Genomic DNA, 19,226 nt, shown 5'->3' with positions numbered 1-19,226 from the left:
CCCCTCTTCCAGGTCATCTATGTATATTGTAAACAGTTGTGGCCCCAGCACCGATCCCTGTGGCACACCACTAACCACCGATTTCCAACCCGAAAAGGACCCATTTATCCCGACTCTCTGCTTTCTGTTTGCCAGCCAATTCTCTATCCATGCTAATACATTTCCTCTGACTCCGCGTACCTCTATCTTCTGCAGTAACCTTTTGTATGGCACCTTATCGAATGCCCTTTGGAAATCTAAATACACCACATCCATCCGTACACCTCTATCCACCATGCTCATTATATCCTCAAAGAATTCCAGTAAATTAGTTAAACATGATTTCCCCTTCATGAATCCATGCTGCGTCTGCTTGATTGCACTCTTCCTATCTAGATGTCCCGCTATTTCTTCCTTAATGATCGCTTCAAGCATTTTCCCCACTACAGATGTTAAACTAACCGGCCTATAGTTACCTGCCTTTTGTCTGTCCCCTTTTTTAAACAGAGGCGTTACATTAGCTGCTTTCCAATCCGCTGGTACCTTCCCAGAGTCCAGAGAATGTTGGTAGATTATAACGAATGCATCTGCTGTAACTTCTGCCATCTCTTTTAATACTCTGGGATGCATTCATCAGGACCAGAGGATTGTCTACCTTGAGTCCCATTAGCCTGTCCAGCACTACCCCTCTTGTGATAGTGATTGTCTCAAGGTCCTCCCTTCCCACATTCCTGTGACCAGCAATTTTTGGCATGTATTTTGTGTCTTCCACTGTGAAGACCGAAGCACAATAATTGTTTAAGGTCTCAGCCATTTCCACATTTCCCATTATTAAATCCCCCTTCTCATCTTCTAAGGGACCAACATTTACTTTAGTCATTCTTTTCCGTTTTATATATCTGTAAAAGCTTTTATTATCTGTTTTTATGTTTTGCGCAAGTTTACCTTCGTAACTGATCTTTCCTTTCTTTATTGCTTTTTTAGTCATTCTTTGCTGTTGTTTAAAATTTTCCCAATCTGCGAGTTTCCCACTAACCTTGGCCACCTTATAGGCATTGGTCTTTGATTTGATACTCTCCTTTATTTCCTTGGTTATCCACGGCTGGTTATCCCTTCTCTTACCATCCTTCTTTTTCACTGGAATATATTTTTGTTGCGCACTATGAAAGAGCTCCTTAAAAGTCCTCCACTGTTCCTCAATTGTGCCACTGTTTAGTCTGTGTTTCCAGTCTACTTTAGCCAACTCTGCCCTCATCCCACTGTAGTCCCCTTTGTTTAAGCATAGTACGCTCGTTTCTGACACAACTTCCTCACCCTCAATCTGTATTACAAATTCAACCATACTGTGATCACTCATTCCGAGAGGATCTTTTACTCGGAGATCGTTTATTTTTCCTGTCTCATTACATAGGACCAGATCTAAGATAGCTTGCTCCCTTGTAGGTTCTGTTACATACTGTTCTAAGAAACAATCCCGTATGTATTTTATGAATTCCTCCTCCAGGCTACCCCGTGCGATTTGAGTTGACCAATCGATATGTAGGTTAAAATCCCCCATGACTACTGCCGTTCCTTTTTCACATGCCTCCATTATTCCCTTGATTATTGCCCGCCCCACCGTGAAGTTATTATTTGGGGGCCTATAAACCACACCCACCAGTGACTTTTTCCCCTTACTATCTCTAATCTCCACCCACAATGATTCAACATTTTGTTCATTAGAGCCAATATCGTCTCTCACAACTGCCCTGATATCATCCTTTATTAACAGAGCTACCCCACCTCCTTTCCCTTCTTGTCTATCTTTCCAAATCGTCAGATACCCCTGTATGTTTAATTCCCAGTCTTAGCCACCCTGCAACCATGTTTCTATAATGGCCACCAAATCATACCCATTTGTAATGATTTGTGCCGTCAACTCATTTACTTTATTTCGAATGCTGCGTGCGTTGAGGTAGAGTGTTTTAATCCTAGTTTTTAAACCATGATTTCTAGTTTTGACCCCTCCTGCAGCCCCTTTATATTCAGTGGCCCTTTTTGTTTTTTGCCTTGGGTTTCTCTGCCCTCCACTTTTACTCAATTCCTTTCTATCTTTTGCTTTTGTCTCCTTTTTGTTTCCCTCTGTCTCCCTGCATTGGTTCCCATCCCCCTGCCATATTAGTTTAACTCCTCCCCAACAGCACTAGCAAACATTCCCCTAGGACATTGGTTCTGGTCCTGCCCAGGTGCAGACCGTCCGGTTTGTACTGGTCCCACCTCCCCCAGAACCTGTTCCAATGTCCCAGAAATTTGAATCCCTCCCTGCTGCACCACTGCTCAAGCCACGTATTCATCTGCGCTATCCTGCGATTCCTACTATGACTAGCACGTGGCACTGGTAGAAATCTCAAGATTATTACTTTTGAGGTCCTACTTTTTAATTTAGCTCCTAGCTCCTTAAATTCGTCTCGTATGACCTCATCCTTTTTTTTACCTATATCGTTGGTACCAATGTGCACCACGACAATTGGCTGTTCTCCCTCCCTTTTTAGAATGTCCTGCACCTGCTCCGAGTCATCCTTGACCCTTGCACCAGGGAGGCAACATACCATCCTGGAGTCTCGGTTGTGCCCGCAGAAACACCTATCTATTCCCCTTACAATTGAATCCCCTATCACTATCGCTCTCCCACTCTTTTTCCTGCCCTCCTGTGCAGCAGAGCCAGCCACGGTGCCATGAACTTGGCTGCTGCTGCCCTCCCCTGATGAGTCATCCACCTCAACAGTACTCAAAACGGTGTATCTGTTTTGCAGGGGGATGACCGCAGGGGACCCCTGCACTACCTTCCTTGCTCTTCCTGCTGGTCTTCCATTCCCTAGCTGGCTGTGGACCCTTCACTTGTGGTAAGACCAGCTCGCTACACGTGCTACTCATGTCATTCTCAGCATCGTGGATGCTCCAGAGTGAATCTACCCTCAGCTCCAATTCCGCAACGCGGACTGTCAGGAGCTGGAGGTGGACATACTTTCCGCACACGTAGTTGTCAGGGACACCGGAAGTGTCCCTGAGTTCCTACATGGTACAGGAGGAGCATATCACGTGACCGAGCGCTCCTGCCATGACTTAACCTTTAGATAACTTAAATTGGCAACAACAATGCTAAAGTTTACTCATTGTTATCGAAGAGAAAAAAGAAAAACTACTCACCAATCACTAGCCAATCACTTACCCCCTTGGCTGTGACGTCACCTTTCTGTTTCTTTCTACTTCTTTTTTGCCTTCTCCCTGTAGCTGCACAAGTACGCCTTTTATAGGCCTCACCAACGGACCTCCTCGACGCTGCTCCCGACTGCCGCTGACGCTGGGCCCCGGCCTCCCTGCTGTGCCTTTTATAGGCCTCACCATCGAACCTCCTCGACGCTGCTCCCGACTGCCGCCGACGCTGTGCCCCAATATGCGCCAAATGTCCTTCAAATTCGCAATGTCCTGCAAGGCGTCTTAGCTCGGCGACATAACTCGCCACTTCCTGGCCTTCAGACCTTTTGTAGGTATAGAACCGCTACCTCGACATCAGAACGCTTTCTTTCAGGTTCAGATGCTCCCGGACCAGTATGCACAAATCATTGTATGATTTCTCTGTGGGTTTCGCTGGAGCAAACAGATTTTTCATGAGTCCATACATTGGTGCCCACAGACGGTGAGGAGAATCGCCCTTCGTTTGGCAGCGTTCGCTTCTCCTTCCAGCTTGTTGGCCACGAAGTATTGGGCAAGTCGCTCCATGAAGGTTTCCCAATCATCTCCCTCCAAGAATTTCTCCAGGTTGCCCACTGTTCTCTGCATCATTGGGTTTGTCATCTGTATCTCGTTGTTATGTATGAATAAAGAATCTGACTGGATACTGTGAGCTCAAAATAAAGTGTGACCTTAGTCTTTTATTGCACGTCTCTAGAGTGCCTCTCGAGCCTGTGAGGCCTCCTAAAGTACCTGTGCTCCCAAGGGATTGTGGGATTCCTGGGACTCCAGAGGATGAGCCCTCTGATGGCTACACAAAGTATATACAGGTTTACATACATAACAATACCAGCTTTTTGGTAGAGCTTCATGTTAATCCCGGTCCCCTGCTCTTGCCCTATAGCCAATGGTTTTTATCCACTTCTCTTTTGAATGTTACTATTGAATCTGCTTCCACCACCCTTTGAGGCAGTACATTCCAGATCATAACAACTTGCTGCGTATAAAAATATTTCCTCATGTCATCTCTGGTTCTTTTGCCACTCACTTTAAACCTGTGTCCTCTGGTTACTGACCCTTCTGCCACTGGAAAGTTTCTCATTATTTACTTTATCAAAACCGTTCATGATTTTTAACGCCTCTATCAAATCTCTTCTTAGCCTTCTCTACTCTAAGGAGAACAACCCCAGTTTTTCCAGTCACTCCACATAACTAAAGTCCCTCATCCTTGGTACTATTCTAGTAAATCGCTTTTGCACCCTTTCCAAGGCCTTGACATTCTTCCTAAAGAGCAGTGCACAGAATGGAACGCAATACTCCAGCTGAGGCCTAACCAGTGTTTTCTTAAGGCCTAGCATAACTTCCTTGCTTTTGTAGTCTATACCATGAAATTCAGCACATAAGTACTGGCTGATTAGGCCGATTTCGGAGATAAAATGGCAGCCGCCTTGCTTCCGCCAACTTCTGGCAGGCTCTGCCGTGGCCGCCATTTTGGGCAGACGGCACGTGGCCATTGCCTACGCTTGTTCGGGAAATGGTAATTAGGCCGATCATGATGTCAATCAGTGTGCAATGCTGATTTGATGTATGACCAATAATCCCTCTTTTTTTTGAATGCGCAACCCCTTTAAGGGGCTATGAGGCCCACTCACAGTTTCACGCATGTGCAAAACTTTACATTAAGAAAGCCAGTCCCGGGCTGTGTGGAACTGACAGAGAGGTACGCGGGGAACATTGCGCACGACCTGCTATTTTCAATGTCACCGCTCCATTCAACACCCTCTCCAAATCACGAACAGCTGAACATGCATTCAGCATCAGGAAGGACACCACATCAGCGATATTTAAAGGGATCATCAACAACTTGCAGCTGACTTCCTTTTTGATTTCTACTGGCTCTGTGTAATTTTGTGCAACTGTTTGGAGCTTTCTATACTTAATTAAAGTTGCTGAGGTGACAGGGAGTTCTGCTACAAGTGGAGAACACTTTGCTTCTCATTTAAAAGCTTCTGCTCAGACCACTTACTCCCAGTCATGGGGGGCTCTACTTGCAGTCACTCACATGCTCAAGTATGACAGGGAGATGGAGCAGAGGCAGTGAAGAAGAGATCAAGCTGCTCGCAGAGAGAGGAAGAGGAGAGATAGAAGGACTCTCAGCAGGAGGCCTTACCTTAGAGTCTTCCGAGAGCACTTCACCACTTACACTTAAACCAGGAGCAGTGTATTAGGAGACTCTGCTTCACCAAGCAGATCATAGAATCATAGAATGGGTACAGCACAGAAAGCCATTCAGCCCATTGAGCCCGTGCCAGCTCTCTGTAAGAGCACTTCAGCTAGTCCCACTCCCCCACCCTTTCCTCACAGCCCTGCAAATTTTTTTCTTTCAGGTACTTATCCAATTCCCTTTTGAAAACCACGATTGAGCCGTCTCCACCACCATCTCAGGCAGTGCATTCCACATCCTAACCATTTGCTGCATAAAAAAGTTTTCCCTCATGTCGCCTTTGGTTCTTTTGCCAATCATCTAAAATCTGTGTCCTCTGGTTCTCGACCCTTCCACCAATGGTAACAGTTTCTCTCCATCTGCTCTAACACGGCCCCTCATGATTTTGAACACCTCTATCAAATGTCCTTTCAACCTCTGCTCTAAGGAGACCAACCCCAGCTTCTCTAGTCTATCCACATAACTGATGTCCCTCATCCCTGGAATTATTCTCGTAAATCTTTTCTGCACCTTCTCTAAGGTCTTCACATCCTTCGTAAAGTATGGTGCCCAGAATTGGAAACAATACTCCAGTTGAAGCCGAACCAATGTTTTATACAGGTTCATCATAATTTCCATGCCTTTGTACTCCTTACCTCTATTCATGAAACCCAGGACCCCATGAGCTTTTTTATCACAATGCATCTTTCTGCGTTAAATTTCATCTGTCACGTGTCTGCCCATTTAACCAGCCTGTCTGTCTTCTTGAAGTCTATCACTATCCTCCTCACTGTTCACTATACTTCCAAGCTTTGTGTCATGATGGTCACAGAACTCTGCCATCTCCTGCAACCAGAACTGCAGCCTCAGACCAGGGCAATGTCAGCTCCCCCTGTGGCCCTCAAGGTCATTATGGACCTCAATATTTTTGCCACCAGATCCTTCCAGTCTGGAGCAGGAGTCACAGCAAACATCTCGCAGATCGGCATCCATCGCTACAACTGGGAGGTCACAGAGGCTCTGTACTCTAGGAGAAGGGACTTCATTGTCTTTCCTCTGAGCAGAGAGAAGCAGGAGCAGCACGCCTGTTACTTTGCCAGGATATCGGTCTCCCCCCCCATGGTGCAGGCTGTTATCAACTGCACACACATGGCTTTGCGGGCACCGCATATCAATCCTGACATGTACCGCAAAGGCTACCACTCACATAATGTGCAGTTCGTGTGCGAGCCGCCCAGCACATCATGATGGTGAATGCCCGATAGCCTGGCAGCAGTCTTGATGCCTTCATCCTTTGGCAGTCCTGTGTGCCAGCAATCATCCAGCCACTTCATCAACCGCAAGGGTGGCTGCCTGGAGACAAGGGCCATCTACATTACACCTGGCTGGTGACCCCCTCTCTGCAACCTCACCACTCGTGGTTGGCACTCATATAATGAGAGCCATGCTGCCATGAGGAACATCATCAATCAGACCATCAGGGTTTTGAAACAGTTCCACTGCCTTGGCCGCTCGGGAGGAGCCCTTCAGTACACGCTGGTCTGCTGCATCCTCCACAATTTGGCCATCACGAGGGCGCAGCCTTTGCCACCATGGGTTCTGTGATCACCTCAGGAGGAGGAGGAGGAAGAGGATGTAGAGGAGAAAGGGATGAGGCAGGCAGCAGATCCCAGTTCCAAAGGGCTTCATGAGCACCTCATTAGAATCCAATTCCTCTGAATGAAATCCCAAATCCCCATTGCTTACCACTTCTTCACCTTACCATCCCTTTATCATGGAAGATCACAGCGTCCCCTTGGACACAAAGCTGAATGAGAACCACCACAAACCCAACATACCAAATATAATTTAGAGATTAATCAAAGCAAAAATACAATTAATCATCTTTGTGCATTCTCTTAGTGCCTGTCTTTCGTGTTTCTTTGCCTATTCTAGTGCTCCTACGTAGTGCTATCACAGTGTTTTCAGCATGGCTGGCGAAGGGCTACTGACTTTCAGTGGGAGAGACTGCTTATTGTCTTGCATGACGACCTCGAACAGCTCTGGGCCTAGAAGGCTCGGCTGTAGACTGCATCACCTGAGCATGGGTGGCAGCAGACTGAGAATGGATTGTGTGTTCTGCTCAAAGGCCCATGCAATGTTGGTGCTGGACTCCCCCATGCTCCTTGCCACTGACAAGAGACTCTCTGGCAGGCTTGCCATTGCACCAAGCATTTCTGTGTGTTTGCCCATCATCCGTCTTCTGAAGGCCATCCCATCAAAGTCATCAACTGAGTCCTGTGCAGCAGAACTTGTACGCAAGCTCACCCTCCAGGAAACTCGCACCCGAGCTACCATTTCCCGCTGGCATGGTTTCAGCCCATTCATGCCCGGTGACTAACCACTTGCAGATCCTACCTCTATACTATCCTCTCAAGTATGTAAGGTGTTATTTTCTGAGCTGGTGCCTGTGTGTGTCAGATCGAGTGATGGTGCCTCTTCTTCTCCTTCACTCTCGTCCTCCACAAAGTCACAGACAGACTGGGCTGGTGGCAGTTCTTGAATATCTGAAAGGAAAAAGGCATAAGGATTGAGTTGTGGTGAGGAGAGGGGGCTAAAACAAGATGTGCATGCCTACACCATCAGCATCTTGTAGGTGAGAAGCAATTGTGGGATGAAGGGGAAATGGGATGTGAGAAGAAGGATTAGGTATGAGCATACCGTCATCAGCAATACTTTCAATCTCACCCCTCGCCACAACCTCAGTGATGGTCCCTCCAATGACCTCCCACCCTGTCTTCTCCAGCTCAGTAAAGTTTTGAAGTCGGGATTCCCCTCAGCCCGTCTGCTGTTGCTCACGATGGTTGTGTGCCGCCTTTGCCTGCAAGAGAAAGGGAAGTGAGCGTGGAGCAATGTGTTTGGGTGATGTGCCTGCCATGGTTAAATAGCAGGCCATGTGTGCAAGATGTGAGATTTGAGTGTGAGTCTTGCAGCAATGGTGAAGCAAAGCTATGATTGTGAGGTATGAGTCGTATTTGCTTGGAATTGTTGGTAGGTGAGTGATGGGGGCATGGTGCATTAAGAAGTGTTTGATGCTAATGGTGCAGTTGGTTGGATATAGCATTTGAAGATGCATTCACTCACCTTGAAGACTCATGTTAGGACATGAAACTTCTTGTGGCACTGGATCCAGGTCCTCAGGGCAACACATGTGGCACTGACGGATTGTGCTATTTCCTCCCACTGCCTTCTGTCATGCTGCCTGGAGGGCCTCCTGCCCGCCTGCAGATAGAGAACCTGACAGCTTCTATGCACCCCCAGGACCAAGGCCTCCAGTGCTGCATCTGAGAACCTTTTTGCCCTCTCTCTTCCCTGTTGAGCCATGGCTTCAGAGTGACAATGAGGTGCTTCTGCAACAAAGCACTTCCCCTTTAAGAAGTACAGAGAGCCTTGGCAAATTTTTATTAGACAATAGACTGAACTCGATAATTGCTAAGTCAAGCAGCAGTGAATTTAGCATTGAACACAGCACTCCAATCATTATAATGAGCAGGCACCACTTTAAGCATGCTAGCCATGCCCATTTTTGAGTTTTATCCAATCTCACCTCCTATGCTTCTATTAATAAATCTAAGGATCCCATATGCTTTTTAACAGTCTCCTCTTCTTATCCTGCCACCTTCAATGATTTGTGTACATACACCCCCCAAGTCTCTGCACCCCCTTTAAAATTGTACTATTTAGTTCATATTGCTTCTCCTCATTCTTCCAAGCAAAATGTATTTTTTCAGACTTCTCTTTGTTAAATTTTATCTGCCACGTGTCTACCAATTTTACCAGTCTGTCTATGTCCTCCTGAACTCTGTTACTATCCTCCTTATTGTTTATAATATTTCAAAGTTTCATATCATCTACAAACTTTTAAATTATGCCCTGTATACCCAAGTCTAGGTCATTAATATATATCAAAAAGAGCAGTGGTCCTAATACCAACCCCTGGGGAACACCAATCAGAAAAACATCCATTCATCACTACTCTCTGCATCCTATCCTTTAGCCAATTTCATACCCAAGTTACCATTGTCTCTTTAATACCATGTGCTTCTATTTTCTGAATAAGTCTGTTACGTGGTACTTTTTGAAAGTGCATATATACATCTATTGTATTACCTTCATCAACTCTCTGTTACACATTCAAGGAACTTAATCAGGTTAGACGAATATGATTTATCTTTAACAAATTTGTGCTGGCTGTCCCTTATTAACCCTTATTCATCAAAGTGAGAGAGAAGTCTATGTGCGTCTCTCTTAGCTAAATGCCATTATGTGGCTTCAAAGCATATTTAGTTCTCAAAAGATTAATCAATCTTAATCACCTACACCACAACCACACTTAAGATGGAAGTTGGGATTATTAATTTTTTTTGTAGGAAAACTTAAGATTCAAACTCCAACCCCCAATGCCAGTGAAATTTTGAATTGAAACATGAGGTAAGTAGATGTAATCTGCACATTCGAGCAAACTACTACGGTTAATAGATTCATTCAAATGCAAATAAGTTAGATTTCTTTCAAAAAAGAATACTTTGGGATATAGTAGATGAGTAGTTTGAACCCTGACATGTGGTAAGTGCAGCATATCTGGGAGGAACAGGTAGGTTTGAACCTAGGGGTCAGTAAGCTTTCCACCACCGGGGTTTTCCTCACCTCGGGGGGAATTTTTGTAAGAGTATTTTATATTTTATATCAGTCTTTACGGTAGAGGCTTGCATCCTAGTGTCTTAAGAGAATTAGTGGCAGGGATAGTAGGTGCATTGGTTGCAATTTACCAAAATTCCCTAGATTCTGGGGAGGTCCCCGCAGATTGGAAAACTGCAAATGCAACGCCCCTATTTTAAAAAGGAGGCAGGCAAAAAGCAGGAAACTATCGACCAGTTAGCCTAACAACTGTGGTTGGGAAAATGTTGGAGTCCATTATTAAAGAAGCAGTAGCAGGACATTTGGAAAAGCATAATTCAGTCAGGCAGAGTCAGCATGGATTTATGAAGGGGAAGTCATGTTTGACAAATTTGCTGGAATTCTTTGAGGATGTAACGAACAGAGTGGATAAAGGGGAACCAGTGGATGTGGTGTATTTGGACTTCCAGAAGGCATTTGACAAGGTGCCACATAAAAGGTTACTGCACAAGATAAAAGTTCACAAGATTGGAGGTAATATATTAGCATGGATAGAGGACTGGCTAACTAACAGAAAACAGAGAGTTGGGATAAATGGTTCATTCTTGGGTTGGCAATCAGTAACTTGTGGGGTGCCACAGGGACCCCAACTATTTACAATCTATATTAACTACTTGGATGAAGGGACCGAATGTAGCGTAGCCAAGTTTGCTGATGATACAAAGATGGGAGGGAAAGCAATATGTGAGGAGGACACAAAAAACCTACAAAAGGACATAGACAGGCTAAGTGAGTGGACAGAAATTTGGCAGATGGAGTATGATGTTGGAAAGTGTGAGGTTAAGCATCTTTGGCAGAAAAAATTGAAGAGCAAGTTATTATTTGAATGGAGAAAAATTGCAAAGTGCTGCAGTACAGCAGGGCCTGGGGATCCTGGTGCATGAAACACAAAAGATTAGTATGCAGGTACAGCAAGTGATCAGGAAGGCCAATGAAATATTGGCCTTTATTGCAAAGGGAAGTCTTGCTACAGTTATACAGCATATTGGTGAGGCTACACCTGGAATACTGTGTACAGTTTTGGTTTCCATATTTAAGAAAGGATATACATGCTTTGGAGGCAGTTCAGCGAAAGTTCACTAGGTTGATTCTGGAGATAAGGGAGTTGACTTATGAGGAAAGGTTGAGTAGGTTGGGCCTCTACTCATTGGAATTCAGAAGAAGGAGAGGTGATCTTATCGAAACATATAAGATTATGAGGGGGCTTGACATGGTGGATGCAGAGAGGATGTTTTCACTGATAGGGGAGGCTAGAACTAGTGGGTATAATCTTAGAATAAGAGGCTGCCCATTTAAAACTGAGATGAGGAGGAATTTCTTCTCTCAGAGGGTTGTGAATCTGTGGAATTCGCTGCCTCAGAGAACTGTGGGAAATGAGTCATTGAATACATTGAAGACAGAGATAGACAGTTTCTTAAAGGATAAGGGAATAAGGGGTTATGGGGAGCAGGCAGGGAAGTGGACCTGAGTTCATGATCGGATCAGCCATGATCATATTAAATGGCGGAGCAGGCTCGAGGGGCCAAATAGCCTACTCCTGTTCCTATTTCTTATGTTCTTATGTTCTTATGAAATTTAACACCAAAAAACTGGTGGGTTGGGGTCGAGTGGGGAGTTAGAGTTAAAAAACTGAATCCGCCCACTTCCGGCTATATCCAAAGCAGGACAGAGGTCGGGCAGCCAAGACGCTGCTAGGTGGCGGGTTGTCCATTTAAATATTATTATGAGGCTCTGTGACTCATGGTGATCCACCATTTAAAATTTAACTGTGGGCGGGCAGGTTTCCCAGGCCTTGGAAGTTGCGGACTGCTGGATCCAGGAGGTATGTGCCTTTCCACTTACCTGCTGGATCCAGCGTTCCTGGCTTGGGAAGCCCCCACGATCAGACACCCCAAACTTCCGATCTCCTCCTGACCTCCACTTGAAACCCCCTCCCCATGAGGCCTCTGATCTCTGATCCCCCCCCCCTCTGGCCTTCACTCTTCGGCCCCGGCACCCGATTCTCCACCCCAGCCCTCGATCCCCTTCCAGTCTTCCCCCTTGCCCTTTGGCCTCGATCACCCCCGGCCTCCGTTCTCCGACCCCGAACCCTTCTGGCCTCTTCCCTCTGGCCCCGATTCCCCTCTGGCCACTGGATTCCCAACCCCCCCCCCCCCCCACTCATCACCACCATTCTTCCCTATCTCCTCTCTGCGATCTCTCCATCTGACTGGCTGCAAGCAGGCAGGGAACAGTGATTCCAAATGCTAATCAGGCTCTGCCGTTAAATTCGACAGGGTCTGTGGAAACCTGTTCACCTGGGTTTCCCATCCGCATCCAGCCCCACCTGCTTCCTACCCTCCTTCAAATTAAAATTCTGGCCCTCAACTATTTTAAGTTGAAACAATAATCCAGTGCCTCCTTATTAAAGGGGCACTAAAACCGACAAATTAAAAAAAAAATTTTAGATATTAAAGGATCAAATTAAAATTTGGTTGCCGGGGGTGATGATGCACTCCAGTCTCTCTGGTGCCCACCTCTCGTGGAAGGCCACGAGCGTACTGGTGCACACCACGTGCTTCATCTCCAAGGACACCCTGGCTCAAATGTAACCATGGAAGAGAGGCAGGCAGTCGGGTTGAACGACCTCCTCAACCGCCCGCTGCCTGGACCGGTTAATGGCCACCATGTCCGACGAGGAGGCCTTCCGATTTTGCCCTTCATGTCTGGATGTGTTGTAGACTAATTGATAGAGATTGATTGCTACTATTAGTCAACAACTCCATTATCATTGTATCATGCAACTAACAGAATGATATAAAAGGCAAACAAGATGGACCTTGATCTTTTTTAGTCTAGTAATTCCTACATTCGTAAAAGTTCCAAAAGTACCCAGGTATCAGCAAAGAAAATCAAGCACACACATGATAGACTACCAGAGAGATTGATTGCACCTAACCTACTCGGCCAACATAGATGTGACATCTGCAAAACACTGAACACACACATGCCCTTCAGATCAACAGGGAAATCAAAACTGCACATCCCATTAGAACAGCAAGGAGAGTGAGACGTATCCAGTAGACCACCAGGGAAATTAGAAGACAGTGCACATTAGGCCACCACAGAGCTGGAACATATTCATCCTACCAGAGCAAGGCTGGTAATGAACACACATAAACTAGGTTACCAGGAAATCAAGATGCATATAACTCATGAGAAGGAGATGTGCACCCCAATGCAATGAACTGTCAGGGCGCTCAGGTGCACAGAACAACAGAATCTTTTTGTTTAAAACTGCCTATTACTTCCAACAGCCATTATTATAAGAATCATACATCATTAATTAGCTATTAACACATGATCAGATTGGAACAATATGTTGACATACTTGAGCAGATCAGACAAAGCAAAGCAACTACAAAGTAGTACAGTACATCCACACTAGGACATGATTAGTAAAGTAACAGTAAACCCAAATCTGACTCCGGGCAAATACATACTTCATTTAGTTGGGAAAACATCCAAAGTACTAAACTGGTGCTGTGAGAAGAGGGGAACATTTTATTGAAATTTTTTTCAAGCTTTAATCAGTTTGACTGGTTTATTTTGCATAATTATAAATGGTAAGTTATTTTTTTAGCATATTGGTTATAAATCAGATGAATTTTCATTTACTTATATATTTAGAATTTGGTTAATTAAATAAACTAGCTGACTTACCTGGAGCTCTTCAGAGTAAGTTGATAAGACAGTTGGAACTATAGAATCTGACCTTTGTAGCAGTAAAACTACTTATTAATATGTGGTAGATAATACTAGTGAGGAGCATGGTACTATTGGTTTAAGGAATGTATAACAGAGAAGTTTAAAGTGCCATAATTATAAAATATGATCATCAGAGTTCTGTGACTGAAAAAGTAATTAAAGACTCACATTTTATTGACTTAGAGTTAAAATATAATTGCTGCATGATTTTTTTTTTACCATTTGCACAAACTATTGTTTAGGACAACACAATTTGTAAAATGAGCGAGAGAATCATTGTAAACTATTGCAAACATAAAACCATTAGATCAGATATAAGATTAAAGCTGCTAGTATTTGTCACCAATGAAGATGCAGTGTTGACACATCGAAGAGATTGTACAATACAGATCAGCCCAGTTGGCTTTGTCCATCTCTCTTGACTAAAACTCTATCCCATAACCATTAATAAATTGAGTATTGCTATAAACAATGTTATTATTGATTTATTTGAAGCTTTAAACTTACAGTTCACACTTCAACAGTAGCTGCCATGAACTCCCCCTGTTCATTCTAATAAAGCTACCTCTAATTGTTTTATTCATTGTCCATCTTTCAGGAGACAAACCGAAACTCTGGGATGTCAATAATTTATCTTTAAAACATGAGAATTTATTAAATAAATATCATAGCTAATTTTGTAATCATTTATAAATCTCACTTGTTTCTGCAGCAACTCTATAAGGTTTATAAATTTTAAACTAAACATGCTGGCCTTGCAACAACAGAATTGCACTTTCATTCCTCTTTCTTTGTGAAATTTCTCCAAACTGGTATTTCCTTTGAGGTGATTTTTAATAATATGTAAGTGTCTGTCTGCTTTTTATGTTAATTATGGAAAAATATGATGAATGGCAAATGAGTGTGTCCTTTTTACTGTGAGGATTTTAGAAGCATAACCTGAGCTGTGTATACTGCAACGTGCCAACCTTTGGGGAGGGGTCGACAGGAATGTGGAGAGGAATCTTAATGACCCAGGTCTGCCTGCTGACCCACATTTCTTCATTAAAAATATCTTGTGCAAGTTTGTCCATGCCACTGGCTTAAGTAAAATGGCATGAGAAATCTTGTGGGATTGGTACGCAGTTAAAACAAATATGAAATCAGGCTTCTGCACCTGAAATATTCCTCAGTAACAACCTGGTGTGTGATTCATATAAAACCAGAGGGCAGAATTCTGAAAACAGAATGGTATGGAAAAGCATATTTTTTAAACACTTTTCCAAAAAAGGCACATGGGTCTCTATTTTTCAAATTTATTACCTATCTACATAGCAAATCCATTGTAATCTAAGAATACAAAGCTTGATATGATAAGATCAAACATTACAAGAAAATGGTGGAAAGGCTTTTACTCATATGTGTCAATAAAGATTGAATATTTCATTGGTGTGTGAAGTGAAGAGTGAACATGAGGCACTAATTAAAAAATGCTGCAAGCAAGAAACAGATTTGTTCGATACACAGCCATTAAGAATAGCAGTAATGTTTCATCTCTGTGCGTGCATTGTATGTACATTCATTGTATCTTTCACATGAACAGCAGCCTGAGAGCCGATAATTTTTAATGATGACACTTGTGTCACTAACTCCTTCACTTTTTCATGGTTCAAATTTAAATGGAAAAATTTAGGGGGAATTATTCCTAGCAAGAGCATTTCAATAGTTAAAAGGTTTTACAACAAAGACAACTGCATAAATATTTAATTCACAATAATATAATTGTCAGAGTATTTTACGTTCTTAAATCCTTTACTGTGATCTCACTAAAATGTAGTTAAAGCCACAGTATGATCCTCAGTATAACATTCTTTCAGAGGTACTGGAGTTTCAGATATTTCACACATTGAACCTATTTTCTAAATTTTAAAGTGCAAAGATAGTCCTGGAATTGGCCATGCTTTAACCAGAATTATAGTTTTTTTAAAAAGACTTTCACATTCTGCTCAGCAACACAAACAACACATTTAATTGCGTACAAATGCATCTTTCAGCGTTATCTAATTTTGTAACCACCATTTTGAATACAGCACGAGAAAAGAATGATCCAGATCTCCATCAGTTAATGGAAGGGCCTTTCTCCAAGTTTATAGATGAGAATAATGGGGTATTTTCAAATGTTATTGTTCATAAAAGAGGAAAATTGTAAGCACATTGATAGTTTGTAATGCTCTTGTCCATTTGGAGATGAGTATCTTTTATCCAGATAATCTTTTCTTAAACAAGTTGGTTGCATAATGATACGTCAGCACCATCACGTTAAGTTCTGTTAAAAATAATTTTCCTTCTAATTTAGTTTATATTTTAATTGAATACTCCCGAGGATCTAGAACATAAGTTTGTAGGGTTAGTCCTAAAAATATACACTGTTTTTAACTGTCACGAGCATTTTCTGGACCAGGTGCAAACAAACTGCTTAGCAATAGTACACATAATTCCTTTTAAATAGGTATTGATTTATATCACTCTAATTCATTTTGAAAGCCCTTTATATATACCAATTTTCATGTTCCTTCAAAGTGTTGCCATACATGAAAATCTACCACCTTATATGAGCAGGTTCCTACGAGTTTCTAATATAAACTAATTTACCCCATGTCCCGGTATGTTTCTGACACACAGTCAGCACTGGTACAGCAATTCCTGTTATATCCAATTCTAGTTATAAGCAATATTTTGTTTGTCACATATTATAGGATTCCACTGTATATAAAACATTTTGCAAATGCAATAATCCCTTTTACACCCAATTACACTGTCAGTAACCCTTTCGTCGTAGTAGTAGTAGAGCATTGAATCAGATTCATAGTTTAACCTTTCTTAGATTAGTTTGCTGTTAATATTTCAATTCTTCCTATAATGTGGACAGCTAATTCATGTAATGATGTGCAGAAAGCAAAATTGTTCAATTACACAAAATATTACATTAATACAAACTGAATTAAATGCAGTTTACAGTTTTTTTGCTAGTACTAAGCTAAGCACAAGTCTGTAGGAAATAATGGCTTCTGAGCTAATACTCAGAACGGACAAAAAAAATTCTTAAGTGCTGTAGCATTTTGTAAGAATTTGAAAAAAACTCCAAAGATATTTTACATCAGTCATCATTACAAGTTATATCGAAAGAACATTACATGGAAAAATTAAATATTATATATAACCACCTTTTTCAAGGAAATGAATTATAACCTGCATGAATCTATGTCATATGTACGGCAAACTAGGAAGTGTGTAAAGAGAATTTTTAACACAATTAGGCATGTATGTTTATTGAGGTTGGTTCAATTGAATATGATGTATAATTTAAGATGTATTTCTTATGAGGAGTAGATTAGAGCAGACATGTTGAAGGGCTGAGTTAATGGACTGCTTTGTAATATTTATGGATGATGTATGTGTTTTTAGATAAGACTTTTTAAGAATAAAAGCAACCAACCTTTACAACGTACGTCACACCAGGTCCCAGCATTTTCTCATTAGAGTGTAGCCACCCTCGTGAGGGTTTATTGACAAAGCTGCCACTGTGATTCCAGTCCTCTCCACCCAGGTGAATGTCTTCTACCTTGGCCCTCTTGTCTGTGTTCATCTTGTTCACGTCTTGCTGGGAACACAGATTGGTAGAGACAGGGTTACATGTGTCTACTGCTGCTGTAACTGAGCTAGGAGTGCTCGAACTGCCTTGCAGTTTAGAAGCTGCAAGGTCTTTCACTGCAGAGGACAGATTTTTGATGCCCAACAGGCTGCCTGTGCTAGCAAATTTCAAATGGGACATCTTTTGGATGAAGGTGCAGAGTGTCGTGGGCCCATCTTCCTGGTCCTTGCGTTGCACCTCCGATGAGGCTGGATACGAAGGTGCAGCCGATGTTGTCGTCGTTGTAACAGTCGAGCCCTTGCCGTTCATTGATAAGTTGTGTATAAGCTCATCGAATGATGTCACTGAATCATTCCTGAAACGGTTATACTTCGTACGGTGAAGCATGCCCTTCTATCTGCTTGTCTACATATGTACATCCAGATCTGACGCAAACTTAGAATGCGTTTGTTCTACCATAGCAGATCTCTCATAGTACCAAAAGCAACCTGATAAACCCAGGCAAATGAATACCCACATAAATAAATGCGTCTTCTAAGAGCAGAGGTAAGGGCCTGGCGTAGTAGTACTTTGCTAAGACAGAGATCACCGTCCTGCTTAGAGCTGCCAAGCTGCTCGCAGCAAAAGTATGACTCACACAAATGAGAAGACCCTTTTCAACAAAAGGCTCACTGAACACTGCAAATCACTTCCTGTTGCAAAACCACCCACCCACTTACAGCACACTAGAACCAATCAATTTTCAAATTTCCCCTTCCCATTTTGATAGAAGGGCATTTTCACTCATAGCCGTGGAATTTTTCTTTTCCAGAAAGTAAACAGCTCTAATCACCAGGAATTTCATCTTCAGCAAAATTATTTCTACTTATATCTGTTTACTGTATTAGACCATCTTATCATTCGAACTCAGCAAGCCGTACAGTCTTTCAGTGCTGTAATATACTCTTTTGAAAATCCCTGCATATGCCTATGTGGATTAAACAACACATTAAACCAAAGAAAAGCATCTAATCTTAGCCGCAATGGACAAACTAATAATCCTGGATTCGAATAATACTGTAACTGAGAGAAACAGCTTAACTTTCTGTAATGATGTAAATGTGTGTTATAAAAAGCATAAATTCAAAAGCATCTGTTTCAAATTAGAAAGATCCCACTTCATCTATTTCAAATTTCAAACTGAGCATAGTAAGCTAACATAAAATACATCTTTTGTGCATTTTCACTCTTTCTTCATTTAATTTTGCTTTTAGAAATTAAAATTCTTGAAATACTGCACTACCGAGACACAGTGGCAGCAGCTTCAGTATTTTCAGGTAATATGGTTTACTTTATTAAAATGACACCTCTGGTGTCATATTCATAAAGCTGCACTGAATAAAGCTTTTCTTTCTTTACCCACCATTTTAGGGACAAGTTCCTCCTCTCCTGCAGAAAAACACCAATAATAAGAGACACAATGTAAATCTCATTCATAATCTGCACTGCATTAATTTCTCAGCATTTTAACTCAGCTCCCAAACATTCCATTCAGAAAAGAATTAGGTTTTAATATAAAATAGACTCACGCCAGTACATATAAAAAAATAAGCAATTTTTATCCTATAGGAAAATGGTGTTTCAAATCATTTATATTTATTTGAATGAAATGGTAAGGGCGCATACCAATAATTCTGTGAATGAAATAGGGCCTTGCTGCATCTGCCAAACGATCCCTTGGGTGCTAATGGCTTTATCCAA

At 42.4% G+C, this 19,226-nt stretch overlaps 1 protein-coding gene across 1 annotated transcript in view; it reads right to left on the bottom strand.

The window, feature by feature from the left end:
* The window catches only part of shc3 (SHC (Src homology 2 domain containing) transforming protein 3), a 367,957-nt gene extending 350,084 nt beyond the window's left edge, over nt 1-17,873 (bottom strand). Inside the window, exon 1 of the mRNA XM_070860095.1 lies at nt 17,331-17,873. Within this exon, the coding sequence (XP_070716196.1) occupies nt 17,331-17,873 (543 nt within the window). The remainder of the gene's footprint in view (nt 1-17,330) is intronic.
* Nucleotides 17,874-19,226: the final 1,353 nt, after the last annotated feature.

The sequence above is a fragment of the Pristiophorus japonicus genome, chromosome 1 (assembly GCF_044704955.1).
Source record: "Pristiophorus japonicus isolate sPriJap1 chromosome 1, sPriJap1.hap1, whole genome shotgun sequence".
NCBI lineage: Eukaryota > Metazoa > Chordata > Chondrichthyes > Pristiophoridae > Pristiophorus > Pristiophorus japonicus.
This window is presented reverse-complemented; position numbering and strand designations above follow the sequence as displayed.